The 13,494-nt window shown below is 39.6% G+C and overlaps 1 protein-coding gene across 1 annotated transcript; it reads right to left on the reverse strand.

The window, feature by feature from the left end:
- Positions 1-365: 365 nt before the first annotated feature.
- LOC139197186 (protein PHR1-LIKE 2-like) lies at positions 366-1,874 on the reverse strand. The gene is made up of 3 exons (XM_070823970.1): positions 1,558-1,874; positions 560-603; positions 366-406 (listed from the first exon to the last, which is right to left on the reverse strand). Exons 1-3 carry the CDS (start codon positions 1,872-1,874, stop codon positions 366-368), a joined length of 402 nt encoding a protein of 133 aa, XP_070680071.1.
- Positions 1,875-13,494: the final 11,620 nt, after the last annotated feature.

Raw genomic sequence — 13,494 nt, forward strand, 5'->3', positions numbered from 1 at the left:
TCGTTGGCATTTTTCAGACGCAATCTCAGCTTTTTCGGATATCGCGTGCAACTTTGTCAAAGATCTCTGACAAAGTTGAAAACGCGTAAATCTTACTATTCTAATTACACCACAGTTGCTGACAAGAGTAAAGGCACAGCACCACTACTTGCTATTGAGAAATCTCTATATATGTCGACCTCTGTTCTCCATAACAAGGAAAACCTGCAAGAATGTCCAACTCTTCCTCATCTCCGAGAATGCATCTTCAACACAGCATCTCGAAATACTCAGTTTTCTTCCTCTCCGAGAATACCTCTTCAAACAAGTCACACCAGAGCCAGATTATCTCATATCTTTAGGGACGAGAGCAAGAGTATCTCATATCATGCAATCTCCCTGTCATTTTCTTTGTCCTTGTTCTTACCTGCAAAGACAAGGATAAAGAAAGTAATATGTCGAAACCTCCACTCAAACTCCCGGTCAGGAACTGACTGCCTGGAACCTTTCCTGATTGCTTACCTAGTATTGCTCTCGAGTAGCCATCTTCAACTGTTGTTGGAGCAGGATCTCCAGTCACCAAGAAGTGATGAACCATCCAAATGCAAAGGTTGCATTCCACTCCTGCATCAGAAGGCAAATATTACAGGAGAAGATGCCACACATGCATGGGGGAAAACCAGGGAAAATACTACTTAAGTAAGGGGAGCAATTAAGGCAAGTGAAAATGATACATTGAAGCATATGGAGACAAGCGCAACAAACATGTGTTGATTCATCCCCGACAAAACCGAAGATCATTTTCCACGTGAAGCTCCTCATGGTCCAATTTCATTCAAGATCAAGCTTCGAAGGTTCTTGAAGAAATCACAAGTCCGATTCAATATCAAGTGTCCAGCACCCTTGAATCAAATTCCGCTCCAGATAAAAGAAGTAAATTCAGACCTTTGGAGCAGGTCTAGTAGAAGCCCCTCCAGCCCAGTTCAAGAACAAGCCTGTGGAAAGTTACAACAAGTAAAACAGCTCTTTCGGCAACTCTTCTTACTAAGAGACTAAAGCAGAATGATCAACGATCAGCCTAAATGATTTGAAATCAAGGGGAGCATCCAAAGCAGATCAAGATTTTAACGAGTCAATCGAAGACTTGTGGCCATCCAAGGGGGAGTGTTGTAGAACAGTGGATGTCTACTTAAAGAATTAAATAATGGGGAAGTGGCCCTTCCATTGTCTGCCAAAACTTGCTTCATACGATTCCTATTTCCTATATATATACAAAGCCCACACAACACCAAAGTGGTTAGAAGTTCACAGGAAAGAGGAAGGAAAAGAAAGAAAGAGGAAGAGAGAAAAGGAAGAAAGGAAGAGAGAGAGAGAGAGGAAAGAAGAGGACGAGAGGAAGAAGGGGAAGATGAGGGGAAGATAATAAAGAGAGTTATCTTTGTACTCCTGTTATTCCAAATTATAATAAAAGCACCACTGCTGCCCCGAGGACATACTCCAGTCACACTGACTGTAGAAGAACCTCGTAAATTTTGTGTCTTGTTTCATTTATTTCACTGCACCCACCGTCGATTTTACAACAAGTTATCACCACGAGAAGCTCTCATGTCGGTGGAAAGCACAATATCTTTATTTTCTTCCCTTATTCCGTGTTCATAAATCTGAAAAGTTGATCCACTGTTCTTCTTATAAGCATCATTCATCATCTCTGTTGTGTTTCCTCCTCGATCTTGTTCGCTCATATTCTCCATAAAATTCGATAGAGCTAAATTGAAATCCGATAATTGGACTCTCGTTGCTTCTATATTATCGGGCCCTTTTAAGTCGAGGGCGAGGTCCTTTTGCGCCTTCTCCAATATGGCTTGCAAGTACTTCCCTTGAGCTTCAATTCTCATTTGCAACAACTTTTGAACCTATTTTAAAAAGTAGCGATAATGATTAGTAGATATGTTGAGGTTCTATCCCAAACCAATTAGAAATGAGAAGTTACCCTACTTAAAAGTCGTTGTAAGGTTTATTAAACCTCCGATGTAGGACTTTGCCTTCCACATCCATACAAGTGAAAGTTAGAATATTATTTGGCCACTAAATTTGGATTTAGGTAAACGATAGCAAAGCAACTTACCTCAAGCTGATCTTGCAATCAGTTTTGTACTTCAGTCTGACACTTGAGAGCCTCCGACAGTGGAGTTGTTTTATTATCGTTAATTAGTATCCAGGCGCTCATATGGAGAGCAAGGTATTAAATATCGATGATATCGGAAATATCGGTAGTTCAAAAACACGGAAATATCGATGGAAATATCGGGATATTATCGATATCGATAAAAATAATATGGAAACCACGGAAATTATAAGAAAAACTTGGAAATTTTTATTGAAACTTTGCAGAATGTTTATTTAGTCAATTATCTATTAGTTTATCACAAAAAATTGGAAGAAAATGCATTGCATGATGGATTTAATTGATTTAAATTGATTATATAGTGAGCTGACAAACATTGTGAGCGTAGATAATATGTAGTAATTATGACGTTTTTCCCAATTGGCTTTGGATTCTTTTGCCTTTCTTATACGTACACATTACCATGCCATAAAACTAACAGAGATCAGAGTGAGTGGTTCCCAGCGAATACAATTTTGAATCTCTAATTATGACTTTTTCCCAATTGGCTTTGGATTCTTTTTCCTTCCTCACTGATTTTTTTTCCTTTTCTATTGTTTTTGACCGTTGCTCGTGATTCACGCCAACCGTTTGATGCTGACGGTCATGGGCGGGGACTAGTAAGTGTATGTACACGTGTACGGTGGATGATGCTACCGCACGGGTGTTAAAAAGTCCCTTGGCATCACTTCTTTGTTGTTGCTGCCCGTGGATTCCTATATTTTTATACCCTCTCTCTTTCTCTTTCTCTTTCTCTCTCTCTCTCTCTCTGCATACTCTCTCTTCCTTTATTTGCTCACAGATGGCAAAGCTGCAGAAGCTCGCCGAGATCGGAAGTTGCAGATTTAGAGTTGCTGCACGTTTGGGATTTGGAATCGCCTAGATGGGTACGGTCCGGCCGGGACTTGGGTGCCCCGGAGCTTCACGGAGACGAAGGGAGAGAGGGTTGACGTCAGTGATGATTTTGGTACCGTCGTCGATGGGTGTGGGTGTGTAAATGGGTGCGTGAGTGTAGATCGGGGTGAGAGGGAGAGTCTGTGCGAGAGAGAGGGGGAGAAAGAAGGAGTGAGCTGAGAGAGAGGGAGATGTTGGCGTGGGTAGGGAAGGGGTGGGGGGTTGCAGGGAAGGGGAAGGGGGAGATGGGAATGGGTTCTAGGGATGCAGAGAAGAGAGAGAGGCGAGAGATTTAATATATCACGATATTATTGATAATATCGATAATATCGCGATATTATTGGTAATATCGTGATATTATCGATAATATCGCGATATTTGAACGAAAACCATTCAGATACCTATTTAAATATCAATTGAGCGAAAAACCGATAATATCGGCGATATTATCGGCATTTTCTTCCATGATGGAGAGTAAGTAGAATAATCTTAAAAAAAAAAAAACATTTTGTTAGAAAGGTGCAAAAATAAAAATAGGCCTAATGGGGAAATAATCCAAACTGAGAATGTGCTTATGCATATTTTGTGAATGGTTGACCTTTAAACAAATAAAATGTAAAAGAACAAAGACAATAGCAAGTAAATTTTGGGAGTGATCCGAAAGACATGGATTGCAATAATTGTATTGCAATTTTAATAGCAGTGAAGTACTGGTAATCCAAGCTATAATCGAAGCGGAGCTGATAAGTGTTGGTTTCACTTACCCTTGTTCGGTATTCCCACCTCTAGATGATTTGATGCTAGAACTTGTGCAATGATGATTACTAAATGTACATATTTTATTTTTAGAAAACTTCGACGCTATGAGGAGAATTTTATTGATATATATATATATATAGCGGTACACCTCATAATACTACAAAAAAGGAGAATGAAAAAGAAAGGGGGGACATAAATCTAACCCCTTGCAACATGAAAAAGAAGGGTGGACATAAACCTTACCCTTCTAGAAACAAAAATAACAAAGATGTTTGGATTAAAACTTGAACTTTGGGCTAAAAAAGGAGCTGGCCCAAAGGGAGGCCTAGAAGGAGAGATGGCCGAAGCCCAGCCGAAGCCCAGAAAGCAGAAAAGGCCCTTTCCGACTTGGTGTAGCTCATTTGAACCACTTGCTTACCTACTTAGAGGCCAAGTGGTGTAGACCAGCCAGCTAATCTACAGTGGCAGTACGAGTAAATAGTTGTTGAGTCATTGCCCTTCAAGCTGCATTTGGGCAAGGTTACTACTACATAGGGCCAAGCCGAAGTGTTTATAAAAGAAGAAAGAGAAATCAGAAATAAAGACACTCAATCAAACAAACAAATACAAGCACAGACACTCAAACAAACAAACAAATACAAGCACAGACACTCAAACAAACAAACAAATACAAGCACAAACTCTGCTCAAAACTAGATTTTCCTTCAAATGACGCTGTAGTCAGCCCAAGCCTTCATCCCTTTCGGGATAAACCCTCACCAAAAGTCTTTGTAATAGCTCTGCTATCTTGTCAAAAACCTACTGTAGTATCGATTTCTCTCTGTAAACTCATCTCCCTACCCCCCTTTCTAAGCTCTCAAACCCCTTGATAAACAACAAAGATAGGAAGTTGCAAGATGATCAGCCTTGCCCGACCCTCTTTGTTTTTGTCTTTTCATTCATTAGCCTAGAAATATGTTGTATACTTCCAATTATATTCAAGTTATTTCTAGTAAGATGACTATTAAAAGACTCTCTCAGCTCTTGAATCCGATTTGAATATGTCTTCACAGTTCAAACTAGATCTAAGTTCTAAGCCCTCGGGCATGTAAGATTGATCATTTAAAAGTCCTTGGCCTCAAGGCATAAAAAAAAACCTTATGTGGACTTAACCCATCCACGACAAGCTTTGATAAACAAGAAGTCCGAAGTTACTTGGGATGCAAGTAATCGACCTATCTCTTAGTTTTATTTCTATTATATTATGATTATCGTAGAACGTTTGAGTATAGAAGGAATTCTGATGGGAAGCCTCAAGGCCTATAGCTAAGGCCCCACAAAGGCACCTATTTGGATTCATTCTACTCTTCGGGCTCGCACAATCAGAAGTATAATAGTCATAATACTTCTGCAATCAATAAAACAAGCATTATATGTTCGAGTACTGGGTTAGTTATTGACGGGAAGCCTCAAGGCCTACACCTAAGGCCCCACAAAGGGACCTGTCATAGCTAACACGGTCCCTCGGGTATATATACAACTAAAACTAAACATCCGTTTTACATCTACTATGCTGAAGATGGCAGTGGCACGCCTGAGCACTTAAAAGTTAATCTTGATTGTGAGCCTCAAGGCCTACACCTAAGGCCCCACGAAGGCACCTTTCAAAGTTAACTATGTCCTTCTCTTTCAGCTTTGCCCGACAAGCCTTGCCAGATAAGCCCGCCAGTGAAGCAGAAGCCCGACAGAAAGCATCAACCGGCGCCAACCTCTCGGGGAGCTGTGTGCTCATCGGCTAGGAAACATCCCCAGCGGAAATTCTAACCACGAACAAAAGATACAAAGAAAAAGAGGGGGGAGGGGACATGCAACTTAACCCTTCTAAAGCCGAACCTAAATGTCTAAACCTGCAAAACCAACCAACAACATGACAAGGTTACGAGAAAAAAACTAAGAATGTAAGACAAACATGTACGCTGAGATGCACATTAAGTTGAGAAGTAGAAGCAGGAATGCCAGCACAGTCTGAAAACAAAGCAGCACGAATCACCAACGGAGGGTTATCATGCCATATTAAAGTTGGAAAAAAAAAAGGTGTGGAAGTCACATTTGTTTTGGTCACTAGTTTTTCTTATTTTTTGTCTTTAAATATTTTAGTTTCACTGTATTGCATTTGTTACCAACCAACAACATGACAAGGTTACGAGAAAAACACTAAGAATGTAAGACAAACATGTACGCTCAGATGCACATTAAGTTGAGAAGTAGAAGCAGGAATGCCAACACAGTCTAAAAACAAAGCAGCACGAATCACCAACGGAGGGTTATCATGCCATATTAAAGTTGGAAAAAAAAAGGTGTGGAAGTCACATTTGTTTTGGTCACTAGTTTTTCTTATTTTTTGTCTTTAAGTATTTTAGTTTCACTGTATTGCATTTGTTTTAAACCACATATATGGTTTTTTGTTTTTAAAACACAAATTGCTTCTGTTAAAGATTGTGAGGCCTTCCATAGTGGGTTGGAGAATTGATAGTGATGCCAATAATATAGGAATCAAACTTCAACAGTTGGTCAGAACATTTCTTATGAGTTCAATATATTTAACTCAAAAGTATGATACTAAACCATAAATTACAGGACAGAGAAAATAACTGACCAATCATATAACTTTACCACTAAAACAGACATAACCTATGATCAGATCAAGATAACGATACCCTTGTGTTGGGTACTATAACCTATAAAGACACGAATTTGACTGACACCAAAGACCCTAAGATGTGAGTATGGGGCACGGTTAAACAAGATAGAGTAAGGGGTGGCCCAATTAAGGCCCTGAGTGGGAAGCAGATTGATGAAATAAACATAAGAGTGGGCAACCTCAATCAAACAAACAAATACAAGCACAGACACTCAATCAAACAAACAAATACAAGCACAAACTCTGCTCAAAACCAGATTTTCCTTCAAACGATGTTGTAGTCAGCCCAAGCCTTCATCCCTTTCGGGATAAACCCTCACCAAAAGTCTTTGTAATAGCTCTGCTACCTTGTAAAAAACCTGTTGTAGTATCGATTTCTCTCTGTAAACTCATCTCCCTACCCCCCTTTCTAAGCTCTCAAACCCCTTGATAAACCACAAAGATAGGAAGTTGCAAGACGATCAGCCTTGCCCGACCCTTTTTGTTTTTGTCTTTTCATTCATTAGCCTAGAAATATATTGTATACTTCCAGTTATATTCAAGTTATTTCTAGTAAGATAACTATTAAAAACTCTCTCAGCTCTTGAATCCGATTTGAATATGTCTTCAGAATTCAAACCAGATCTAAGTTCTAAGCCCTCGGGCATGTAAGATTGATCATTTAAAAGTCCTTGGCCTCAAGGCATAAAAAAGAACCTTATGTGGACTTAACCCATCCACGACAAGCTTTGATAAACAAGAAGTCCAAAGTTACTTGGGGCGCAAGTAATCGACCTATTTCTCAGTTTTATTTCTATTATATTATGATTATCGTAGAACGTTTGAGTATAGAATGAATTCTGATGGGAAGCCTCAAAGCCTATACCTAAGGCCCCATAAAGGCACCTATTTGGATTCATTCTGCTCTTCGGGCTCGGGCAATCAGAAGTATAATAGTCATAATACTTCTGCAATCAATAAAACAAGCATTATATGTTCGAGTATTGGGTTAGTTATTGACGGGAAGCCTCAAGGCTGATGCGAAATATATAAGCACACAAATTAAACCCTCTTTTTATCAAATGTAATAAAGTATGTAAGTAGGGATCGTTCTAGGTCGGGGATTAGGAGGGATTGCTAAATCACTTGGAAACTGACTTGAAAACGTAAAAAAAAAGTTTAAAACACTAAACTAGACTCAAAGAATGCAAAACTATACTTTAAAATACTAAGATAAACAAAAAGATTTCCAGTTGCTTTTCGATAAACTATGAATACTCAACGCCCCAAATTAATCGTGAATTGCACTAATTAACCCTCAGTTTTTCCACAAGTTATTGGGTTGGATGATTGCATACGACAACGCAAAACATTCCCTACAAGTTCCCTACATGAATTGCATAATAGAGATACAAGCAAGAATCATTAAGTTCTATGAAAAACATAAACATTGACGAGGCACTCGTTACTATGATTTGCATGAAACTTATGCCAAGAATTTACTTAACGTGATTGTGACTAGCAACCTTCACTACTTGTGAATATAAGTTCATAACGATTAGGTGAAACTCCCTTATATTCTAGCGTCAAATTCATGCATGAAAATTAATCGTGCACTCTCAACCAACATACACAAATCAGTTTTTATACGAACGGATAAGTAAATTGAATTCACAACTTATGAATCACAACTGGATGTAATCAAATCATATTGTAAGCATCAACATAGTTTCGAATCACCCCCTAACTAAGAGGGGTTTAGTTCCTTATGCTCGCAATTACACAAAGATAACTTAAATTAAACATTGCAATCAAAGATAGAAAACACCTAGAAACGCTCCAACATTCCCAAGGCTTGGGCATAGGCACGGCACAAGATGTTCCTTCTCCTTCCTTCCTTGCAATAGTCACGGCATAAGAGATTTAGAACAGGTTTTTGGTGGTTTTTATGGTGTAGAATGGATGGGAATGGTATGGAAAGGTTTAGGGTTGATGGGTGGTGTGGCTAGGGGTGGTGTTTGGCTGAATTTTTAGAGAATGGTGATGGAGAGGTGCGGCTAAGGTAAGGGATCAAAATATGTTTTCTTTGATAAATATGAGAGGTGGTTTTTATAGGTTTGAAAGAGGACCACTCCATTTCCTTTGCATGTGCAGCTTGTGTGGGTGTGAGTTGTCATGTTTCCCCTTTACATTTACACACACATGCTTCATCATTTCAATCACAAAACACCCACAATTTATGCCCATGCCGTGTGCTCCATGTGCTTGCTGCTGCCATGTTCTTTTCTTTCCATGTGTTTGCTTTCTTTGCCATGTGTTTGCTACCATGTTCTTTGCTTTACCATTACACTTGCACACACACATGTTCTTTGCATCATTTCAACTACAAAACACACACATGTTTCATCATTTCACCACAAAACACATCATAATTTCTGCCATGCCGTGTGCTCCCATGTGTGTGCTGCAACATTTTTTTCTTTGCCATGTGTTTGCTTTCTTTGCCATGTGTTTGCTCCCTCTCTTGCCGTGAGTATGAGTTGTCATTGTTTACCCTTGCATTTGCACACACACACTTGAACACACATATGCCCAAAACGTCCATCCTCATGCATGCAATCCATTTCAGCCCAATATTGATCCAAAATGCACCAACATTTGCCTCAGGGATTTCCAATGCACATGACATGTTAAAAATCATCATCCCCACAGATTTGAGTCATCTTTACACTTGAGCACATACTTAATCATAGTCACTACTTACTAGTTCACATTTAAGCAATTAAAACAATGTTTTGAATGTAGTAACATGCCTTAGATAATTCACTCAATTCCTTACAAGATATGCACTCAATTTTCACTCAGATTTTCTGACTACACACCCTATACTAGTTTTATGTGAGAAGATTGATGTAGATATGAAAACGAACGCTCATATATATGTATCACAAAGAAATCAATTTCTGGAGTTAAATAAGCATGTTTAGATATGATCTCATGAATGGAATGCTACTACTTAGATGCGAGAACCAGTGCACCATATGCTCATACCAAATTCAAACTCCACAAATTGAAACACATCACACTCAAGATTGAAGTCAAAGGTTGTAACGGGGCTTGGGGTGTTGGCTAACAAATGAAGGTAAGGGAAAACAAACGTTCTTAAAGAAATAGTAAATAAAATAAAGAACTTGAACTTAGAATTCATTTAGATTGCAGAAATCAACTTTTAGACATAAGGGAAAGATTTAAACAACTCTTAGGGTTAAATTCAACTTTTTGTTTTTAATACCCGTGCCTATGGCACACTACTTACATGAGAAACACTTCCCCCACACTTATTTTCTGCCATACATAATCAAAAGGAATTCAATTTGAATCATGCTTTACTATGCTTTAAAAACAAGGGTATGGATGGTCCTAATCTAGGCTAGGTGAGGATAACGTGGGTTAACAAAGAACGTAGGCTAACAAGGCTCAATGGGGTTAACTTAAACATATAATGAAGTAGGATACATGGCAATTTGGTTTTGGTGGTGGTCACTACACAACTTCAACTTGAATATGTGTTATGCAAATCAATAACATGCTTTGAATGAAATGGGCATGAGTTCTAGCATTTGGGACTAAATGATGAAACGCCTTCTAAGTAGTAACCAAGCAAGGAATAATGAGATCATGGAACGACTTTAGAAAACAATAATGCACAGATTTTAACTCTCCAAATAAACGTTTAGGCTCAAGTCTCACAAGGTTGTAGCGTTTGTTTGAGTTTCTTCCTTCAAACATGTTACAAAAACTAATTTTTCCTTTATAATTGCATGTGAATTCATAAATTATAACCACAACCAAGCATACACCAAAGAGTAAATCAAATGTTCATCCATGTTTATAACTCTCTTTAACAGTCATGTAATTAAAAACCAAATCCTCATCATTGTGTTGGAAGGTACCCTAAGACACAAATAAACATACAAAAACAACTCTTTTTGGGTTTTTCAAAACAATTTTTCAAATTTTTATGAGATTTTTGGATTTTTATGTCAAAACACACTGAAACACTCCAAAACAGCTTGAAAACACTTAAAAGAGTAAGGAACAACATTAGAAGTAATGGGTGATAAACTCCTACGAATTTCATGCAAAACAATGGTTACCCCCCCCCCCCCCACACTTAAATCAAACATTGTCCTCAATGTTTCAAGCATAAACTCACACAAAAACAAGCAAATAAACAAACAAAGAATAAACATGACAAGTATAGCAAAGTAAACAGAAAATAGACAGAGTAGAGTTTAAGAACGCAAATCTGGTTTTGGAGATAGATGATCTTGTTGACTTTCCACAGCTTTGATCTCGAACTGGTTTGGAATTCTGAGTGAGGAATATCAGAGTTCCTTGGTTGTGCAGTCTGCATTCTTCTCTGCTTGTTTCTTTTGCACGGCAAGCAGATACGAGGTAGAGGTGTTGGTCTGTTTCTTTCTTCAATCTTTCCAAGTGCCCACCTCTTGCTTTCTTTCTCCTTGTCCCTAGCTGAGGATGAATTGGTAAATTGTCTCCACATGCTTCGAGGTATCATTTTCACTTCCCTTATCTGTTCCCCAGGCAGATGTGGTAGACGAAGCGAAAGCATAAGATGATGAAGATGAGTACTCGAGAGCAAGGCTACGTAAGCAATCAAGAAAGGGTTATAGGCAGTCGGTTCTAGATCGGAAGATTGATACTAAGTGCTGGCTGATTACTCACTTTCTCCTTGTCCTAAAACAACGACAAGGAGAAGGACAGGGAGAAAGCATGATATGAGATACTCTTGCTTTCAACCTTCATGATATGAAATACTTTTGCTTTGGATGGGTTGTTTGCAGAGGTACCCCAAGGAATAAGGAACACTGAGTGACTCGAGAGGGTTTTTTTGGAAAGGCATTCTCGAAGATGACGGAAGGTTATGTATGTCTGGCTTGCCATGGAGGGTGAAGGTCGACATTTATAGGAAATAATAACCGGTACTGTTCTTTCACTCCTGTCGGCAACCGTTGGATGATTGAACAGTAAACTTCACGTGTTTTCTACTTCAACAGAAATCGTTGACAGATTGCCCGTGATTTTGGCAAAGCTTTCTCTGCATGTGACAAGTGCTGACGAGGCTGAGAGAGACAGGCGCATCTTTGCTATCTGACATCGATGCTTCAACAAATTTTTCGTGATTTTCGCAAAGCTGAGTTTGCGTGTGACGGGTACTGACGAGGCTGAGAAAGCTGACACTCTTCGATATCTGGAATCGGTGGGTTGTGAGTAAGCCCAACTTTTGAGAAAGCTGGCGCCTCTTCGATTTTTGAATTGGCTTTTTCGATTTCTGAGCTCGCCTTTTCGATCTCTGAAATCCCATCGCGTGCTGATTTTTATAGAGATATGCAGGACGTTCAAAGCACATTTGAATTTCTGCCTGTAAAAACTCCCGCTTTGCACTTCTACGATCTTGACTTGTCCGATCTCCTCTTTCTTTAACACATCTGAAAAATGTCTGGCCCTTCTAACCGTCGTTTTGACTTGAACCTTGGTGAAGAAGCAGCCCCGCCTTTTCCAGACAACATATGGCGCCCATCCTTCATATCCCCTACTGGTCCCCTTACCGTTGGGGATTCGGTGATGAAGAATGATATGACAGCTGCGTTGGTGACCAGGAACCTTGTCACTCCCAAAGATAACAGATTACTTGCCAAACGGTCTGATGAGCTGGCTGTTAAGGAATCTCTGGCTCTCAGTGTGCATTGCGTAGGTTCCGTGTCCAATATGGCCCAACGCCTATTTGCCCGAACCCGTCAAGTTGAATCATTGGCGGCTGAAGTGATGAGTCTCAAGCAGGAGATTAGAGGGCTTAAGCATGAAAATAAACAATTGCACAGGCTCGCACATAATTATGCTACAAACATGAAGAGGAAAATTGACCAGATGCAGGAATCTGATGGTCAGATCTTACTTGATCATCAGAGGTTTGTGGGTTTGTTCCAACAGCATTTGCTTTCGTCTTCTGGGGCTGTGCCGCTTACTGAAGCTCCAAATGATCAACCTCCGCTGCCTCCTCCTTCTGGGGCTCCGCTGACTGCTGAGGCTCTGCCGACTACTGAGACTTCTCCTAAGCAGCCTTTGTGAAAGCTTTCTCTTGTAATTTTCTTCTTAATGTTCCTTTTTTACAAAAATCAATGAAAAAGCATCTTGTTTACCAAAAATCCACACCAAAAGAAATCAAACAAGCAACAACTAAAAATGACAACAGGGTAAAAAAAACGTAGTAAATGGAAGGTTTTTAGAAACGCAAAACCGATTGTGAAGCGATTCATAGATCTTTCTTATTTGAATACATGGGTTGCCTCCCAAGAAGCGCTTGTTTTAACGTCGTGCAGCCAGACGAAAAGCTCAATTACTCCCCAATGGAGTCCACGACATACTCCTTGAAATATTCATACTTTGGCTCTATGAAAGGAAGGGAGTAGTAATCCCTCATGATTGGGGCGCTTTGCTTCCAAAAATCAATGTACACTTCCCCACTACCTTGCATTTGATTAGGTACCTGCACCAAAGAAGGTAACAACCTATTAGTTGAAATTGGAATCGAAATTGGACTAGGTGGCTTACCAATGTGCTGTGATGGAGTGGCAGCAGTGTGAACATTCTTTCCCATGGTGCTTTCGGCCAATTTAAGCACTTTAAGGGCAGTGGCCGTATAGTCCTTGTGCTCCACTCCAATTCCCTCGTCTTGCATGGTTCCTGATGCATCCTTTGTGCTTGGTGCTGAACGGTCTGGTCCTATCTTTTTTATTTTATCAATGGCACAACAAGAACGAACAACATTAAGAGTCTCAATGGATTCAGAAATCTTAAAACTAATCATGTCACCACCAAATGGCATAGTTACTTCTCCTTTGGCCACATCAATCCTGGTTTGAGCCGTTTTCATGAAAGGCCTTCCAAGGAGGATGGTCAATGAAGGGGTATGGTCCGATTCATCCATTTCGAGAACATAGAAATCTGCCGGAAAGAT

The sequence above is a fragment of the Malus domestica genome, chromosome 06 (assembly GCF_042453785.1).
Source record: "Malus domestica chromosome 06, GDT2T_hap1".
In the NCBI taxonomy this organism is placed as follows: Eukaryota; Viridiplantae; Streptophyta; class Magnoliopsida; order Rosales; family Rosaceae; genus Malus; species Malus domestica.

Excerpts from the sequence above, each read along its gene's own strand:
- LOC139197186 (XM_070823970.1), bottom strand. The coding sequence starts at position 1,874 with ATGAGAATTGAAGCTCAAGGGAAGTACTTGCAAGCCATATTGGAGAAG. Across the intron at positions 604-1,557 it reads TCTCGTGGTGATAACTTGTT|GAGTGGAATGCAACCTTTGC; the intron begins GTAAAATCGACG and ends CTTCTGATGCAG. Across the intron at positions 407-559 it reads GGATGGTTCATCACTTCTTG|GTAAGAACAAGGACAAAGAA; the intron begins GTGACTGGAGAT and ends TTGTCTTTGCAG.